This window comes from Heptranchias perlo, chromosome 13, assembly GCF_035084215.1.
Source record: "Heptranchias perlo isolate sHepPer1 chromosome 13, sHepPer1.hap1, whole genome shotgun sequence".
NCBI lineage: Eukaryota > Metazoa > Chordata > Chondrichthyes > Hexanchiformes > Hexanchidae > Heptranchias > Heptranchias perlo.
The window spans coordinates 57,669,275-57,688,020 of NC_090337.1; the positions used below are offsets into that span (position 1 = coordinate 57,669,275).

An 18,746-nucleotide genomic window follows, 5' to 3' on the forward strand; every position below is an offset into this window, starting at 1 on the left:
TGCAGCCTGTTTTACATCTCTCCCGAATTTTATTTCCATTGAAGTCAACCGACTCACTATCACCCGTTTTAGATTATCGCACAAAGTCAAGAGCTACCCCTATAGTCTTTCATTTCCTACTTTAGAAGCATGACACTGTTGAATGGCTCAGTGACTGGCTGAGGGATGCACAGTGAGAGTGACCCTGACAGAAGAAAGCAAAATAATACAGGGACGGCCCTGGAAACAGCAGAAGGCTGTAGGCTACGCAGCTATGTCTACTGCAGGCAAGTTTTACAAAGGACCTTCAGCCTGTTTCCAATTATAGCATTAAGATAACAACTGAAATACCTCACAATCCAGTGAAGACAAGGCACGGCGAAGTGAAAAGGGGGAGCACTGGAGAAGGGTGGTGGTTGGGGGGGGGGCCTCTCCCCTTTAAAAGAGGCAGAGTCACCGTAAAGGCACCTTTAACATTTCTGTCAGTCAGTGCATCCTTTCCAAAGGCATGTGACATTGTTGACTAGCTAAACAAGGCCAACATCTAGCCAATTCCAAATATGTCCACATGTGGAATGAACTGTGGGGCTGTTACACTGAGCAGCTGCAAGAATGGAAGTGGGAAGGGCCTGGTTGCCATAGTAGACCGGCACACTGACTTTTCACCTCTGGGAGCAGACCTGTCAGATATATTGGTGCTATTTTAGTGTCCTACTGCTAAAAGTAAACAGGCCATTAGGGTCCTTAACACAATATTTTCCTCCTCTCTCTTCACGGTGCCATCTTCTGCTTCACTCGTGGCCATCAGCCATGTGTGTCTGCAGGCTATGCCACCATGTGGACATCACAGGCAAACTTTATCCGACCCTCAGTCGACATCTTCACATGTAGGGTTTCCATTTATCTCTGCAGAACGTGGCCCTCACATTCTAATTCTCCATCACAGGTGATGGTTATCTCCACAATCTTCTCTCTTCTCCTGAACAGGCGGACACGGGCTGGGGTGCAAGTACCATGGGCACCACGCGCTCTCCGGTGCCTCACCTAATCGTCCCTCCTTCGTCTGTGAACCTAGACAGTGGGTGTCTGCAGGCTGTTCTCTCATGGGGGGCATCACAGTGAGCTCCATACCGTCCTTACCCAGCATCTACACTCTTAGGCTTCGCAGCAGCAGTCACTGGGTAGTGATCAAGAACCTGGATTATTTTTCTTCTCTAGCCCAGGGGCACTGATGCTCGTTGTAGCCTCAACTACTGCCCTGGCTGAACTCAACTAACTCCGCACAGGCCAGGGATCGAGGCTGCACTCTTCCTGCTCAGTACCATGCTGGGGGTGGGGGGAGATCTACCCACTGAGGGACCTGTACCAGTTTGATGTTCAACCGTCGGCTTCTCACATCACTGCCAGGCCTGCTGCTAACAAGAAGAATGAGTCTTATAGAGACCAATCATCAGATCAACAGCAATTTTAGTTTATACTGTTTGAATCCGACCCCATATTCTCTCCATAACATCGTCCATCTCCACCCTACCTTGGCCCATCTGCTGCTGAAACCCTCATCCATGCCTTTGTCACCTCCAGACTCTACTATTCCAATTCCCTCCTGGCCGGCCTCTCATCCTACACCTCCGTAAACTTCAACTGATCCAAAACTCTGCTGCCCATATCTTATCCCAGATCAAATCCCACTTGCTCATCATTCCTGTCCTTATATTGGTTCTCGTCCCCCAAGTTCCTCCAATTTAAAATTCTCGTCCTCATGTTTAAATCCCTTCATCTCTCCCTCTCTCTCTATCCTCCTCCAACCCTATACCATCACCCCCTGAACTCTCTGTTCCTGTGACTCTGGCCCTTTGTGCACCCCCCTCCCTCCGGCCTACCATCGGCGACCGTGCCTTCAGCCATCTAGGCCCCACATTCTGGAATTCCCTCATTAAACCCCTCTGCCTCTCCACCTCTCTCCTCCTTTAAGACACTCCTTAAAAGCCACCTCTTTGACCAAACTTTTGGTCACCTCTCCAAATATCGGCTCGGCATCCATTTGTTTCTGATTATGCCTCTGTGATGTGCCTACGTTAAAGGTGCCATATAAATGCAAGTTGCTGCTTGGTGATGATTGTGCCGAGTTAGCTGGTCTTCCGGGGCTTCTGCTCCTGACCGCTATCCATTAACTTAGGTGGAAAGTGCATGAGTGTGGACTAAGCACAGAACCAGGGTTGAGTGTGATGCCCCCCATTGCTGAGTGCCATCACCGTCTGGCCTTACACATGAAGAATGGTCACTTGGACACCCGATGCCTACAGAACTGGAGCCCAGCCAAGAGGAAGGGAGCAAACTGGCATTTGTGTCTATCACCACAATATGGATTGAAATGAATGGCTTGGGGACTATTTGCTGGTGTTAAATTATATTCTTTTACTGCAGTGTTGCTTTAAGAACAGGTGGCTGGGCAGGAAGGCAGAGCAAGCGAGGGCAGTGTCTGTCCCCAGAGAGGATAAATATAGCTGCACACGGCAGGAGCACGTCTGTGTACATGAATACACAGGCCCCACACCAGACTCCCCAGCTCAGCTGCTCTCCTGTACAAGTCCTCTGTGTTGTTTTAAGTCAAGTCTTCACTCGGTAAGGAATCTATCCAAGCGTGTTTTCAAAATTACAAGGAGCCAATCAAAGACCTGGGGTAAGTTTGAGGCGGTTGTGTTCAGAGGGGAGGGGACAGGAGGATCTGGGAGAGGTTTGAGAACCAAGCCAGCCTCCACCGACAGCAAAAGATGTCAAAGTAAAACACAGCTGCTCATTTATAGAGCAGACGATTTAGAAAGTGTCACTAGCCATAGCGTGACTGGCGGGTGGCAAGGACAATCATCGGGTTATAGTCACTAACCAGCCCCAAGTACGGGGCTGGGATCTCCCCTTCCCCCCCCACCTTTAGTATCATGTTTCCATTGACTGTATTTGTTCTCTGTATAATTTGCTGCGTGACAGGCCGTTCCATGACAGGCTTTCGCAGCTGATCACTCTGGTGCCAGCCACCCTCTCGTATCTTGTGTTAATGCCCAGTCTTCATGTGATCTCAAACAGCGCATGCTTGCAGTTATTTGACCGTGGGATGCATCACAGCTGAGCCTGAAGCTGTCTTCACCCAACATGCATTGCCTACCTTGGGTCACTACCAGTGACCATGGGCAGGAACCGTGGCTGTTTTTCCCCTCCGCAGCCTGGGGACATTGAGGCCAGCTGTGAAAGGAAACAAAGACTTGCATTTATATAGCGCCTTTCATGACCTCAGGATGTCCCAAAGGTTAATAAATGACGGCCAGCACGGATTTGTTAAGGGCACTTCATTGAGTTCTTTGAAGAAGTAACGCAGAGGGTTGATGAGGGTAATGTGGTTGATGTGTACATGGACTTTCAAAAGGCTTTTGGTGAAGTACCACTTAATTGATTTGTTAGCAAAATTGAAGCCCATGCCTTTAAAGGGACAGTGGCAGCATGGATACGAAAGTGACTAAGAGACAGAAAGCAGAGAGTAGAGGTGAATGGCTGTTTTTCAGACTGGAGGGAAGTATACAGTGGTGTCTCCCAAGGGTCAGTGTTAGGACCACTACTCTTATTGATATATATTAATGAATGGACTTGGGTATACAGAACATAATTTTTCAGTTTGCAGATGGTACGAAACTCGAAAATATAGTAAACAATGTGGAGGATAGCAACAGGCTTCAGGAGCACACGGACAGACTGGTGAAATGGGCAGATATGTGGCAGATGGAATTTAATGCAGAGAAGTGTAAAGTGATGTATTTTGGTAGGAAGAATGAGGATTAGCAATATAAACTAAATGGTACAATTTTATGCAGGAACAGACAGACCTGGGGGTATATGTACACAAATCTTTGAAGATGGCAGGACAAGTTAATAAGGCTGTTAAAAATGCATATGCAATCTGTGGCTTTATAAACAGAGTACAAAAGCAAGGAAGTTATGCTAACCCTTTATAAATCACTGGTTAGACCTCTGCTGGATTATTGTGTCCAATTCCTGGCCCCACACTTTAGGAAGGATGTCAAGGCCTTAGAAAGAGTGCAGAGGAGATTTACCAGAATGGTACCAGGGATGAGGGTTTTCAGTTTCATGGAGAAACTAGAGAAGCTGGGATTGTTCTCCTTAGAGCAGAGAAGGTTAAGGGGAGATTTAATAGAGGTGTTCAAAATCATGAAGGGTTTTGGATAAATACTTGAAAGGGAAAAATGTGCAGGGCCACGGGGTAAGGGCAGTGGAAAGGGACTAATTGGATAGCTCTTTCAAAGAGCCGGCACAGGCACGATGGGCCGGAAGGCCTCCTTCTGTGCGTATCATTCTATGATTCAAAGCGCTGCACAAACAATGAAGTAGTTTTGAAATGTAGTCACTGTTGTAATGTAGGGAAACATGGCAGTCAATTTACACAGAGCAAGGTCCCACAAACAGCAGTGTGATAATGACCAGATAATCTGTTTTAGGTGTTGGTTGAGGGATAAATATTGGTCAGGACACGGGGGGAGGATTCCTCTGCTCTTCTTCAAAATAGTGCCATAGGATCTTTTACATCCTGACAGGGCATACGGGGCCTCCATTTAATGTCTCATCCCAAAGATGGAACCTCCAACAGTGCAGCACTCCCTCAGTAGTACACGAGAGTGTCAGCCTAGATTTTGTGCTTAATCACTGGAGTAGGGACTTGAACCTTCTGACTCAGAGGCAAGAGCGCTACCACTGAGCCATGGCTCACACTACCTATCTATGAGCAAAGTCCCCATCCTGAATAGGTCAAGAAAAGTTCACTTCTCTTTTTTCGTTCAGGGTCAGCTTTGCAAACGATGATGTGGTGATGTGATCGGACTTCCCGAAACAGCGGATCAAGATGGTACGGAACGTGGACGACCTTGACTTCTGCCTCCCCTCCCACCCACAGAGCATGCTGGAGGGCCTGAGATCGCTGAGGTCCAACCCTAGACTGTCCGATGTCACCCTCCTGGTCGGCGGGCGCGAATTCCCCTGCCACCGGAGCGTCCTGGCGCTTTGTAGCCTCTACTTCCATGCCATGTTCACGGGGGACTTCGTCGAGAGCATCTCGGCACAGGTGGAGATCAAGGAGGTGGAGCCGGCGGTGATGGAGACGCTGATAGACTTTGCTTACACGGGGAAGCTGACCATAAACCAGAAGAACGTGGAGTCCCTGACCCAGACCTCCAACCTGCTGCAGTTCAGCACGGTGCAGAAGGTTTGTAGCCGCTATCTCCAGCAACAGATCGACCCCACAAACTGCCTGGGGATCTACGAGCTCGGGGAGCTGTACGGCTGTCCGGAGGTCATCGCCAAAGCGCGTTCCTTCCTCCTGCAGAACTTCGAGGCCGTGTCCCAGAGCGAGGAGTTCCTCCTGCTGGGCAGCCAGCGGCTCCTGGGCTATCTCGGCGCCGAGCTGCTGCAGGTTCAAGAGGAGCAGAGCCTGGTCCAGGCTCTCCTGAGGTGGATAAGGTACGACGAGGCGGAGAGGAGTTGCTTTCTTCCCGAGCTCTTTGAGCTGGTTCACCTTCCACTGCTACCCGTGGAGTATCTGAGAGATCAACTCTTGCCCGACAAACTCATTCAGGAGTGCGAACACTGCAGAAAACGAATCGAAGGATTTCACAGCAAGGTATGGGTTAGTGAGCATTGTGCCAATCGATTCAAATATCTATTGATTAACGCTGAATAATTAATGATTACACCTGAAAATAACAGTAGCCCAAGACAGATTGGTTTATATATAGAATAATGGATACCTGGGAGTGAGTTACAGGCTGGAATCATATTGAGGGGTTTGGATGGTTTATATATGAATAACAGATACCCAAGAGTGATTTACAGGCTGGAATCTAATCGAGGCGTTCAGATGGCAATTCTAAGCTACTCCCGTTTTGCTTTGATAGCTTTTGATGTCACTTTAACCGCAACATTTGATTTCTTCCTGCAATCACTCCCTGGTGTCTGTTTTTGTATTATATGGTTTGAATTGATGAGTGACTTTATACTGTTGTGGATCTATACTGTTATATGAGAGGAAGGAAAGAACAGTTTGTGCTATTAAATTGCAATGAATATTGTGTAACAAGCCGGTAGTTTCTTGAAATCATATATGTGTACACAACACATGACTGACTAGAAGGTTATGTGGAAAAATCATTAGGCTAATCTGCAGAGCACAAGTGAATACACATTCACCCCACAACCAGAGCAGACATATGCAAGGACAGAACTGTACTTCCATGAAGGCTGGATTTTCTGTCATCTTCCAATTTTGTGTGGGATACCGGTGGAAAAGAAGGAGAAATTGGGTGATGAGACCCACCACCACCTCACCACCACTCACCAACCATCCCCTACCCCTGCTAGGACCACCTCTCCGCTAGATGCAAATGATGGGAGGGAGGGCCCGGGTTACCGGTACATTTCCCTCCTGTCCACTCTTGTTTCCTGGTCCCTGGGACTGACAGATGAACCATGACTGTAGGCCTGGGATAGTGGTGGGAATAGACCCACATGCACCAAATGGAGGGAGAGAGTCCAGTAGAGGCCTCCTCTCCCTCTGATTGTTTACCTGCTGAAGGTCTCAGTCTCGGTTGAGGCCTTCAGTCATTGTCCTGGGCCAATCTTTGGGACCCCTGCTTTCCACTTCTTCCAGTGGTACAGCCCTGTACTGATCCTGGGACCCAGGAAACTGGGCCAGGGTCATAACAGGATCGGGGTGACAGGTGGATGTAGGGGCAGGATTAGGAAAATCCAGCCCTGAGTTCAACAGGATATTTAATCATCGAGAGCATCACCTCCAAACCAAATACTGTCCTCGACTGATGCCCACACACTTTCCAACAGGGGTTACTGGACAGGAATGGGAGCACAAACTCTGGCTGATTTTTTTTCCTCCTCCCGAACCCAAAGGTACTTGATACAAATTGTAGAGTTACGATTGCTGTCGAGCTGAGATCAACTAACTCAGCACAGACCAGTGCTGAAGCCTGGGACCTTCGAGTCTGCATGGTTTAGTACCACCCCAGAGGGTGGGGAGGTGCGGAGGTGATGCTTTCTACTATTAGGCCACTGGTGGGGCGAAGGATATTTCATTGAAGTACCTATAGAGGCCTGTACGTGTGACGTGAGCTTTCATTATAAAGCTCATTTTGTGTTCTTCCAGTTTCAGAAGAGTAAAAAGAAGTTAAAGCGGAAGATAGAATTCTAAATGGTAAAAGTGCTGGTAAAATGAAGATAAAACAGTTGTAATAATGAGGAGGGGGAACACCAACCTGCTGTCCAGTTTTTGCTACACAGACATGCCGGGAATTTTCTCGGGAGTTCAATGGAAGATTGGCGAAGGCCCTGGATAAACCAAATGAGCAGGGTTTCCACCAATCTTCCACCGAAGTTAAAGGGGCCATTCAGGAGAATCACTGAGGGAATTCCTGGTGCCACTCTCCCAGAGGAATTTGAGGTCAGCGTGCAGGGAGGGGTACTTGATAGGTTAGGAGGACTGAATATAACAGATCTGCTAGGGTTCTTTTGTGCATTCCTGATTTCCTTCGCCCCACCATTGGCGGCTGTGCTTTCAACCATGTAGGCCCGAAGCTCGAATTCCCTCCGTAAATTTCTCTGCCTCTTTCTCCTCCTTTAAGATGCTCCTTAAAACCTACCTCTTTGAGCAAGTTTTTGGTCATCCATCCTAATGACTCCTTTGGCTTGGTGTCAATTTTTGTCTGATGTGAAGCGCCTTGGGACGTTTTACTACATTAAATGCAAGTTTGTTGTTTTGAAGGAGACCACAGATGAAATATGTGGGACATTTTATCTTCATGGAAGAACCATTAAGCACTGGAGAGGGTCCATATGACTGAAATTTAGCAAATATAGTCACTAAGTTTACAAAGGAGGAGAAAATTCGCTCCGGCTTTGGCAGATGTGTTAACCTAACATCAGTACCAGGTTAAACAATGGAAACTACACTAAGATAGGCTGCAGCAGCAGCTGTTCCTGAATACCTTTAGAAGAAGCAGTCACCATGAGTTGGGATGGCAAAGATCCTGCCTGACAAATAGTCTTGGTTTCTTTGAGGTTGTTACAAGTAGATAGTGGAACTCCCCATGATACTGCTTATTTGAACTTCCAGAAGGTTATTGAGAAAGTTCGATATGAAAGACTGCTAAACATCATAGGAATCCCAGGGTAGAAAATAGGTCTGAATAGGACCTTAATTAAACATAATGAAATAAAAGCTGGGAATTTCCTCCGAATTGCTCCTGCTCTGCCACCATAACTTCACCGGAGGTGCAGTGGAAATCCCGTTTATGGAGTTTCATCCCTACTTCCGGTGAAGTTATGGTGATGGAGTGAGAGCAAGCTCCGAGAAAATTCCCGACAAAAGAGGGGTTAGTGAAATCTTACAGGATCAATGTTCTATCAATTGAAACAATCAATTGTTTCTAATCTGCATAAACTATACTTATAGTTTGAATACAATGAAGGGAACCAAATTGTGACAAGAGAGACATGGAAAATGACCTGGGAGTTACAATAGCCTCATCACTGTCAGTGTCCGGGCAACGTGGAGAAGCAGTTAAAATGATAATGGAACGCTGGGATAAACAACCAGAACAGTGGAGAGTAAATCTACAGAAACTATGCTGAAGCTTTATAGTCCACTGTTCACATAAGATATTGTGTTCAGCTCTTATTACTAAGTGGTAGCTTGGCTCAATTGATCGCACTCTTGCCTCTGAGTCAGAAAGTTGTGGGTTTATGTCCCACTCCAGGACTTGAGCATATAACGTAGGCTGACAGCTCGTTATTGGAGGTGCTATCTTTTGGATGAGACGTCAAACTGAGGCCCAAGGTGGATTTAAATATCCCATGGCACTATTCGAAGAAGAGCAGGGAGTTATGCCAGTAGCCTGGTCAGCATTTCTCCCTCCAATAAAAACACATTTAGGAACATAGGAACAGGAGTCGGCCATTCAGCTCCTCGTGCCTGCTCCGCCATTTGATAAGATCATGGCTGATCTGTGATCTAACTCCATATACCTGCCTTTGGCCCATATCACTTAATACCTTTGGTTGCCAAAAAGCTATCTATCTCAGATTTAAATTTAGCAATTGGGCTAGTATCAATTGCCGTTTGCAGAAGAGAGTTCCAAACTTCTACCACCCTTTGTGTGTAGAAATGTTTTCTAATCTCATTCCTGAAAGGTCTGGCTCTAATTTTTAGACTGTGCCCCCTACTCCTAGAATCCCCAACCAGCGGAAATAGTTTCTCTCTCTCCACCCTATCTGTTCCCCTTAATATCTTATAAACTTTGATCAGATCACCCCTTAACCTTCGAAACTCTAGAGAATACAACCCCAATTTGTATAATCTCTCCTCGTAACTTAACCCTTGAAGTCCGGGTATCATTCTAGTAAACCTACGCTGCACCCCCTCCAAGGCCACTATGTCCTTCCCTTCTGACTCCCCGCTCAGATTCCCATCTCCTACCACTCTATTTTAAACCTTCCCCAACAGCACTAGCAAACACCCCCGCAAGGACATTGGTCCCGGTCCTGCTCGGGTGTAACCCATCTCGCTTGTACAGGTCCCACCTTCCCCAGAACCAGTCCCAATGTCCCAGGAATCTAAATCCCTCCCTCCTACACCATCCCTGCAGCCACACATTCATCCGGTCTATTTTCCTGTTCCTATACTCACTAGCACATGGCACTGGTAGTAATCCTGAGATCACTACCTTTGAGGTCCTGCTTTTTAATTTATCTCCTAACTCCTTAAATTCACCTTGCAGGACCTGATCCCTTTTTTTACCTATGTCGTTGGTACTGATATGGACCACGACTACTGGCTGTTCACCCTCCCCTTCCAGAATCCCCTGCAGCCACTCCGTGACATCCTTGACCCTAGCACCAGGGAGGCAACATACCATCCTGGAGTCACGTTTGCGGCCGCAGAAACGCCTATCTGTTCCTCTTACAATTGAATCCACTATCACTATAGCCCTGCCACTCTTCTTCCTCCCCTCCTGTGCAGCAGAGCCACCCGTGGTGCCACGAACTTGGCTCTTGCTGCTTTCCCCTGATAAGCCATCTCCCCCAACAGTATCCAAAGCAGTATATCTGTTTGAGAGGGAGATGGCCCCAGGGGACTCCTGCTCTACCTGCCTAGTCCTTTTACTCTGCCTGGCGGTCACCCATTTCCTTTCTGCCTGCGTAATCTTTACCTGCAGTGTGACCACCTCACTGAACGTGCTATCCACGATAGTCTCAGCATCGCGGATGCTCCACAGTGAATCCACCTGCAGCTCCAGCTCCGGAATGTGGTTAGCCGGTAGCTGCAGCTGGACACACTTCCTGCACACATGGTCACCAGGGACACTGATAGTGTCCATGACTTCCCACATAGTGCAGGAGGAGCTTTTAACGGGTGGGAGCTCTGCTGCCATGACTTGCCTTAGAGTTACACTGCGTTCACCTCTCGGACTCTCCTCCCGCTCTCGGTCTCTCCTTTTATACTGTGCTCACCTCTCGGACTCTCCTGCCTCACCTGTGTCGTCGCACAGTAGTTTTCTCTTGTTGCAGGTCTGCTGCTGCTTTTATCCCCACTCTCAGTCTTCTACTGCTCAGGTCCACCACCTGGTTATTCATCTCATTTGCTGTTTGTGGAATCCTGCTGTGTGCCTGTCTACACTTGGATACAAAGTGGTTGGGACATCATGAGAGTATGATAAATGCAAGTCTTTCTTGCCATGCCACAGGAAAGATATACAGGCATTGGAGAGAGTGTGGTGATCCAAGTATAAAGGGGATGAGCTATGAGAAAAGATTAGAAGAGTTTAAACTTTGCAGTCCAGATAGAGGGCAGATAAGGTGGACCTTATCAAAGTATATAAAATATTAAAAATAAGATAAACCCAAGATATTATATTCAAGTTAGCCAGTAAATTAGGAGCGCAGGAGACAAATGTAAATTTGTGAAAAGGACATATAAAACAGATATTAAGGAAAACTTCACTCAAAAAGTGAGAAATGTTTGGAATAATCTGGCAAAAGCAAAAATATAATTAGACCCCAAGATGGGAGTGTTAATTTGCAAGAGAGATGGACTTCAATAGAAGAGTTAGAATATTAGATCATTGGGCTCCAATGGGGCAATTTGGATAGTAGGCAGATGGGCTTTGATGGGAAACTAGATGGATGAGCTACAATGGAAGAGTTAATATACTGGATGATTGAGCTTGAATGGATAAGTTAATATGCTAAAAGGACGGGCTTTGGTGGAACAGCTGGGATACTAGAAGAATTGGTTTTGATGAGAGAGTTAGGGTACCAGAAGGATGGGTTGCAATGGGGGAAGTTTTTATACTGGAGGGATGAGCTTCAAGGGGAGAGTTAATATACAAGGGAAATGTTGCAGTGGGAGCTGTTACGTTAAAACTCAGTCATTGCGCAAAGGGAGTTTGGCAGGCAGCCAAAGCTGGAAATCCTGTAGCAGGCCTGTCCCAGTACAGGGTTGTGAAATTTGTTGTTGTGCTTTTCCCTGGTAAACAATTGTGGGAGAGAACGTAGCACAGTTTTCAAATACACAGAGACTTTACCATTAGTTGAGTTTGCTTTTGACTGATAGTTCCCTTTTGAATTTGAGAGGTCAGATATTCCAAACCCAGGATGTCCCAGTAACTCTTCTCCAGGATATTAAAGAAACCATTTTGGTTGACTAGAAGCAGTTAGAAGGTTTCTTAAAGAGTACAGTTAGCTGTTCGAAAGGAGTTAGATATAATACTTCTAATCTAAATATACAACTATTAAATCACTGTTAGATTATTTGTTTGTTTATTAAATTAATTTCATAGTCTAAATTTTAAGTAAGGTTTCATGTGATGGATGCTCTACCACTTTTGAAGAGTGAAGTGAGATCTTATAGAAGCGCAAGAGCCTCAAAGCAATTACTAAACAGGGTTGCTGTTCATTTACCCAGGCCCATAACCGAAAGCTTACCTAGATCTCAAGGCAAGGATAGACACTCTTGAAGATTTAAGTAATTGGGACTCAGCCATTAGAGTGATCTAAGAAATGAAAGCCAAAATAATCTAGGTTTAGAAGGATAGAAAAGACTCCAAAAATTTTAAATCTGTCGTAGAACAAATTACCTTTGTTTTTCATCCCTGACTTAGCTTGTGTTCTGCTTTTAGACTGAAACAGAAGGAACTGTTAGGCAGAGACATGACCCCGGTCTCAAGAAGCTTCAGGAGGTCCTGGTGGTCATTGGAGGACGGGCAATGGAGGAGTCAGATGATGAAGAGGATGAGGATAACCAGATCCTGTCAAGAAACAGTGCTTTTTACAACATCAGGACTAGTGAGTTATACCACACTGAGCTGTATGTTATAGCATGGGATTTGCTGTAATTAGTGTAGGAGTTGGCAATTGTCTATTGTGGTGAAGGTTGTGAGATGTGACCCTCTGGGTGCTACATGTAGGACTATCCGAAACGTAGTGGGAAGATTTTGTGTTCACTCTTTATTGTGAGATTGTAAACATGTTCTACATTCACAAAATCTTCCCACCGAGTTCACAATGTCACTAACTCCATGATCAGAGGGAATTATCCCAGATAATATGTTATTTCCTTCAGTTCCAGAATGTTCCAATTCATTGTAAGGCTCGTTTCTGTTAATGCGGGTGAATGACCAAGGGCTTCCTGAGTGTAGAGATTCTGCTCTGAATAGTCCTGACACAGAAATAAATCCCAGAAGCTCTCGGCCCAATGTGGTCAGTGTGACGGGTGTATGGAGCACTGGGAGGAATTCCTGGATGTCTTGTGACCAAAGCCCCGTGGGTCTCATTGGACTGTGTATAAAGAAAGTTCCTCTGTTTGGTTTAAGCCCAGCAGTGTACACATTTGTGGGAAGAAAAATAATTGACAGAAACAGGAAACCTCATAAGAAAATTTGCAGCTGACACAATTAAATCCAGTGCAATGATACCAAGAGAGTGAGGGACTGTGGTATGGTGTGTTAGACACTTGGGACTGGATAGTGTGGTGTGTTAGACACTTGGGACTGGATAGTGTGGTGTGTGTTAGACATTGGGACTGGCTAGTGTGGTGTGTTAGACATTGGGACTGGATAGTGTGGTGTGTGTTAGACATTGGGACTGGCTAGTGTGGTGTGTTAGACATTGGGACTGGCTAGTGTGGTGTGTGTTAGACACTTGGGACTGGCTAGTGTGGTGTGTGTTAGACACTTGGGACTGGCTAGTGTGGTGTGTATTAGACACTTGGGACTGGCTAGTGTGGTGTGCATTAGACATTGGGACTGGATAGTGTGGTGTGTTAGACACTTGGGACTGGATAGTGTGGTGTGTTAGACACTTGGGACTGGATAGTGTGGTGTGTGTTAGACACTTGGGACTGGATAGTGCGGTGTGTATTAGACACTTGGGACTGGATAGTGTGGTGTGCATTAGACATTGGGACTGGATAGTGTGGTGTGTATAAGACACTTGGGACTGGATAGTGTGATGTGTATTAGACACTTGGGACTGGATAGTGTGGTGTGTATTAGACACTTGGGACTGGATAGTGTGGTGTGTATTAGACATTGGGACTGGCTAGTGCGGTGTGTATTAGACACTTGGGACTGGATAGTGTGGTGTGTGTTAGACATTGGGACTGGCTAGTGCGGTGTGTGTTAGACATTGGGACTGGCTAGTGTGGTGTGTATTAGACATTGGGACTGGCTGGTGCGGTGTGTGTTAGACATTGGGACTGGCTGGTGCGGTGTGTATTAGACACTTGGGACTGGATAGTGTGGTGTGTATTAGACATTGGGACTGGCTAGTGTGGTGTGTGTTAGACATTGGGACTGGCTAGTGCGGTGTGTATTAGACACTTGGGACTGGATAGTGTGGTGTGTGTTAGACACTTGGGACTGGATAGTGTGGTGTGTATTAGACATTGGGACTGGCTAGTGTGGTGTGTGTTAGACATTGGGACTGGCTAGTGCGGTGTGTATTAGACACTTGGGACTGGATAGTGTGGTGTGTATTAGACATTGGGACTGGCTAGTGTGGTGTGTGTTAGACATTGGGACTGGCTAGTGTGGTGTGTATTAGACATTGGGACTGGCTAGTGTGGTGTGTATTAGACATTGGGACTGGCTAGTGTGGTGTGTGTTAGACATTGGGACTGGCTAGTGTGGTGTGTATTAGACATTGGGACTGGCTAGTGTGGTGTGTGTTAGACATTGGGACTGGCTAGTGTGGTGTGTGTTCGACATTGGGACTGGCTAGTGTGGTGTGTGTTAGACATTGGGACTGGCTAGTGTGGTGTGTGTTAGACATTGGGACTGGCTAGTGTGGTGTGTGTTAGACATTGGGACTGGCTAGTGCGGTGTGTATTAGACACTTGGGACTGGATAGTGTGGTGTGTGTTAGACACTTGGGACTGGATAGTGTGGTGTGTATTAGACACTTGGGACTGGCTAGTGCGGTGTGTGTTAGACACTTGGGACTGGATAGTGTGGTGTGTATTAGACACTTGGGACTGGCTAGTGTGGTGTGTGTTAGACACTTGGGACTGGCTAGTGTGGTGTGTGTTAGACATTGGGACTGGCTAGTGTGGTGTGTGTTAGACATTGGGACTGGCTAGTGTGGTGTGTATTAGACACTTGGGACTGGCTAGTGTGGTGTGTATTAGACACTTGGGACTGGCTAGTGTGGTGTGTGTTAGACATTGGGACTGGCTAGTGTGGTGTGTATTAGACATTGGGACTGGCTAGTGTGGTGTGTGTTAGACATTGGGACTGGCTAGTGTGGTGTGTGTTCGACATTGGGACTGGCTAGTGTGGTGTGTATTAGACATTGGGACTGGCTAGTGTGGTGTGTGTTAGACATTGGGACTGGCTAGTGTGGTGTGTGTTAGACATTGGGACTGGCTAGTGCGGTGTGTATTAGACACTTGGGACTGGATAGTGTGGTGTGTGTTCGACATTGGGACTGGCTAGTGTGGTGTGTGTTAGACATTGGGACTGGCTAGTGTGGTGTGTGTTCGACATTGGGACTGGCTAGTGTGGTGTGTGTTAGACATTGGGACTGGCTAGTGTGGTGTGTGTTAGACATTGGGACTGGCTAGTGCGGTGTGTATTAGACACTTGGGACTGGATAGTGTGGTGTGTGTTAGACATTGGGACTGGCTAGTGTGGTGTGTGTTAGACATTGGGACTGGCGAGTGCGGTGTGTGTTAGACATTGGGACTGGCTAGTGTGGTGTGTGTTAGACATTGGGACTGGCTAGTGCGGTGTGTATTGGACATTGGGACTGGCTAGTGCGGTGTGTGTTAGACATTGCGACTGGAGCACTGGGAGGAATTCCTGGATGTCTTGTGACCAAAGCCCCGTGGGTCTCATTGGACTGTGTATAAAGAAAGTTCCTCTGTTTGGTTTAAGCCCAGCAGTGTACACATTTGTGGGAAGAAAAATAATTGACAGAAACAGGAAACCTCATAAGAAAATTTGCAGCTGACACAATTAAATCCAGTGCAATGATACCAAGAGAGTGAGGGACTGTGGTATGGTGTGTTAGACATTGGGACTGGATAGTGCGGTGTGTGTTAGACACTTGGGACTGGATAGTGTGGTGTGCATTAGACACTTGGGACTGGATAGTGCGGTGTGTGTTAGACATTGGGACTGGATAGTGTGGTGTGTGTTAGACACTTGGGACTGGATAGTGTGGTGTGCATTAGACACTTGGGACTGGCTAGTGTGGTGTGTGTTAGACACTTGGGACTGGCTAGTGTGGTGTGTGTTAGACACTTGGGACTGGCTAGTGTGGTGTGTGTTAGACACTTGGGACTGGCTAGTGTGGTGTGTATTAGACACTTGGGACTGGATAGTGTGGTGTGTGTTAGACACTTGGGACTGGCTAGTGTGGTGTGTATGAGACACTTGGGACTGGATAGTGTGGTGTGTATGAGACACTTGGGACTGGATAGTGTGGTGTGTATTAGACACTTGGGACTGGCTAGTGTGGTGTGCATTAGACACTTGGGACTGGATAGTGTGGTGTGTATTAGACACTTGGGACTGGCTAGTGTGGTGTGCATTAGACATTGGGACTGGCTAGTGTGGTGTGTATTAGACACTTGGGACTGGCTAGTGTGGTGTGCATTAGACACTTGGGACTGGATAGTGTGGTGTGTATTAGACATTGGGACTGGATAGTGTGGTGTGTATTAGACACTTGGGACTGGCTAGTGCGGTGTGTATTAGACACTTGGGACTGGCTAGTGCGGTGTGTATTAGACACTTGGGACTGGCTAGTGCGGTGTGTATTAGACACTTGGGACTGGCTAGTGTGGTGTGTATTAGACATTGGGACTGGATAGTGTGGTGTGTATTAGACATTGGGACTGGCTAGTGTGGTGTGCATTAGACACTTGGGACTGGCTAGTGCGGTGTGCATTAGACATTGGGACTGGATAGTGTGGTGTGTATTAGACACTTGGGACTGGATAGCGTGGTGTGTATTAGACATTGGGACTGGATAGTGTGGTGTGTATTAGACATTGGGACTGGCTAGTGTGGTGTGTGTTAGACATTGGGACTGGCTAGTGTGGTGTGTGTTAGACACTTGGGACTGGCTAGTGTGGTGTGTATTAGACACTTGGGACTGGCTAGTGTGGTGTGTGTTAGACACTTGGGACTGGCTAGTGCGGTGTGTATTAGACACTTGGGACTGGATAGTGTGGTGTGCATTAGACATTGGGACTGGATAGTGTGGTGTGTATTAGACACTTGGGACTGGCTAGTGTGGTGTGTATTAGACACTTGGGACTGGCTAGTGTGGTGTGTGTTAGACATTGGGACTGGCTAGTGTGGTGTGTATTAGACATTGGGACTGGATAGTGTGATGTGTATTGGACACTTGGGACTGGATAGTGTGGTGTGTGTTAGACATTGGGACTGGCTAGTGTGGTGTGTATTAGACATTGGGACTGGCTAGTGTGGTGTGTGTTAGACATTGGGACTGGCTAGTGCGGTGTGTGTTAGACATTGGGACTGGCCAGTGTGGTGTGTATTAGACATTGGGACTGGCTGGTGCGGTGTGTGTTAGACATTGGGACTGGCTAGTGTGGTGTGTATTAGACACTTGGGACTGGATAGTGTGGTGTGTATTAGACACTTGGGACTGGATAGTGTGGTGTGTATTAGACATTGGGACTGGCTAGTGTGGTGTGTATTAGACATTGGGACTGGCTAGTGTGGTGTGTATTAGACACTTGGGGCTGGCTGGTGTGGTGTGTGTTAGACATTGGGACTGGATAGTGTGGTGTGTATTAGACATTGGGACTGGCTAGTGCGGTGTGTATTAGACACTTGGGGCTGGCTGGTGTGGTGTGTGTTAGACATTGGGACTGGCTAGTGTGGTGTGTATTAGACATTGGGACTGGCTGGTGCGGTGTGTGTTAGACATTGGGACTGGCTAGTGCGGTGTGTATTAGACACTTGGGACTGGATAGTGTGGTGTGTGTTAGACATTGGGACTGGCTAGAGCGGTGTGTATTAGACACTTGGGACTGGATAGTGTGGTGTGTATTAGACATTGGGACTGGCTAGTGTGGTGTGTGTTAGACATTGGGACTGGATAGTGTGGTGTGTATTAGACACTTGGGACTGGATAGTGTGGTGTGTATTAGACATTGGGACTGGCTAGTGTGGTGTGTATTAGACATTGGGACTGGCTAGTGTGGTGTGTATTAGACACTTGGGGCTGGCTGGTGTGGTGTGTGTTAGACATTGGGACTGGCTAGTGTGGTGTGTATTAGACATTGGGACTGGCTGGTGCGGTGTGTGTTAGACATTGGGACTGGCTAGTGTGGTGTGTGTTAGACATTGGGACTGGCTAGTGTGGTGTGTATTAGACATTGGGACTGGCTGGTGCGGTGTGTGTTAGACATTGGGACTGGCTGGTGCGGTGTGTATTAGACACTTGGGACTGGATAGTGTGGTGTGTATTAGACATTGGGACTGGCGAGTGTGGTGTGTGTTAGACATTGGGACTGGCTAGTGCGGTGTGTATTAGACACTTGGGACTGGATAGTGTGGTGTGTGTTAGACATTGGGACTGGCTAGAGCGGTGTGTATTAGACACTTGGGACTGTCTCGTGTGGTGTGTGTTAGACATTGGGACTGGCTGGTGCGGTGTGTGTTAGACATTGGGACTGGCTGGTGCGGTGTGTGTTAGACATTGGGACTGGCTAGTGCGGTGTGTATTAGACACTTGGGACTGGATAGTGTGGTGTGTATTAGACATTGGGACTGGCTAGTGCGGTGTGTGTTAGACATTGGGACTGGCTAGTGTGGTGTGTGTTAGACATTAGGACTGGCTAGTGTGGTGTGTATTAGACATTGGGACTGGCTAGTGTGGTGTGTGTTAGACATTGGGACTGGCTAGTGTGGTGTGTGTTAGACATTAGGACTGGCTAGTGTGGTGTGTATTAGACATTGGGACTGGCTAGTGTGGTGTGTGTTAGACATTGGGACTGGCTAGTGTGGTGTGTATTAGACATTGGGACTGGCTAGTGCGGTGTGTGTTAGACATTGGGACTGGCTAGTGTGGTGTGTGTTAGACATTGGGACTGGCTAGTGTGGTGTGTGTTAGACACTTGGGGCTGGCTAGTGTGGTGTGTATTAGACATTGGGACTGGCTAGTGT

The 18,746-nt window shown here is 47.1% G+C and overlaps 1 protein-coding gene across 2 annotated transcripts in view; it reads left to right on the forward strand.

The window, feature by feature from the left end:
* Positions 1-2,494: 2,494 nt before the first annotated feature.
* klhl30 (kelch-like family member 30) overlaps positions 2,495-18,746 on the forward strand; it is a 49,354-nt gene continuing 33,102 nt past the window's right edge. Inside the window, exons 1-3 of one of the 2 annotated variants that reach the window (XM_067995535.1) lie at positions 2,495-2,659; positions 4,822-5,656; positions 12,222-12,387. In XM_067995535.1, coding sequence (XP_067851636.1) covers positions 4,883-5,656; positions 12,222-12,387 — 940 coding nt within the window. In that variant the 5' untranslated portion in view covers positions 2,495-2,659; positions 4,822-4,882. The remainder of the gene's footprint in view (positions 2,660-4,821; positions 5,657-12,221; positions 12,388-18,746) is intronic. The other variant, XM_067995536.1, reaches the window with a different exon arrangement.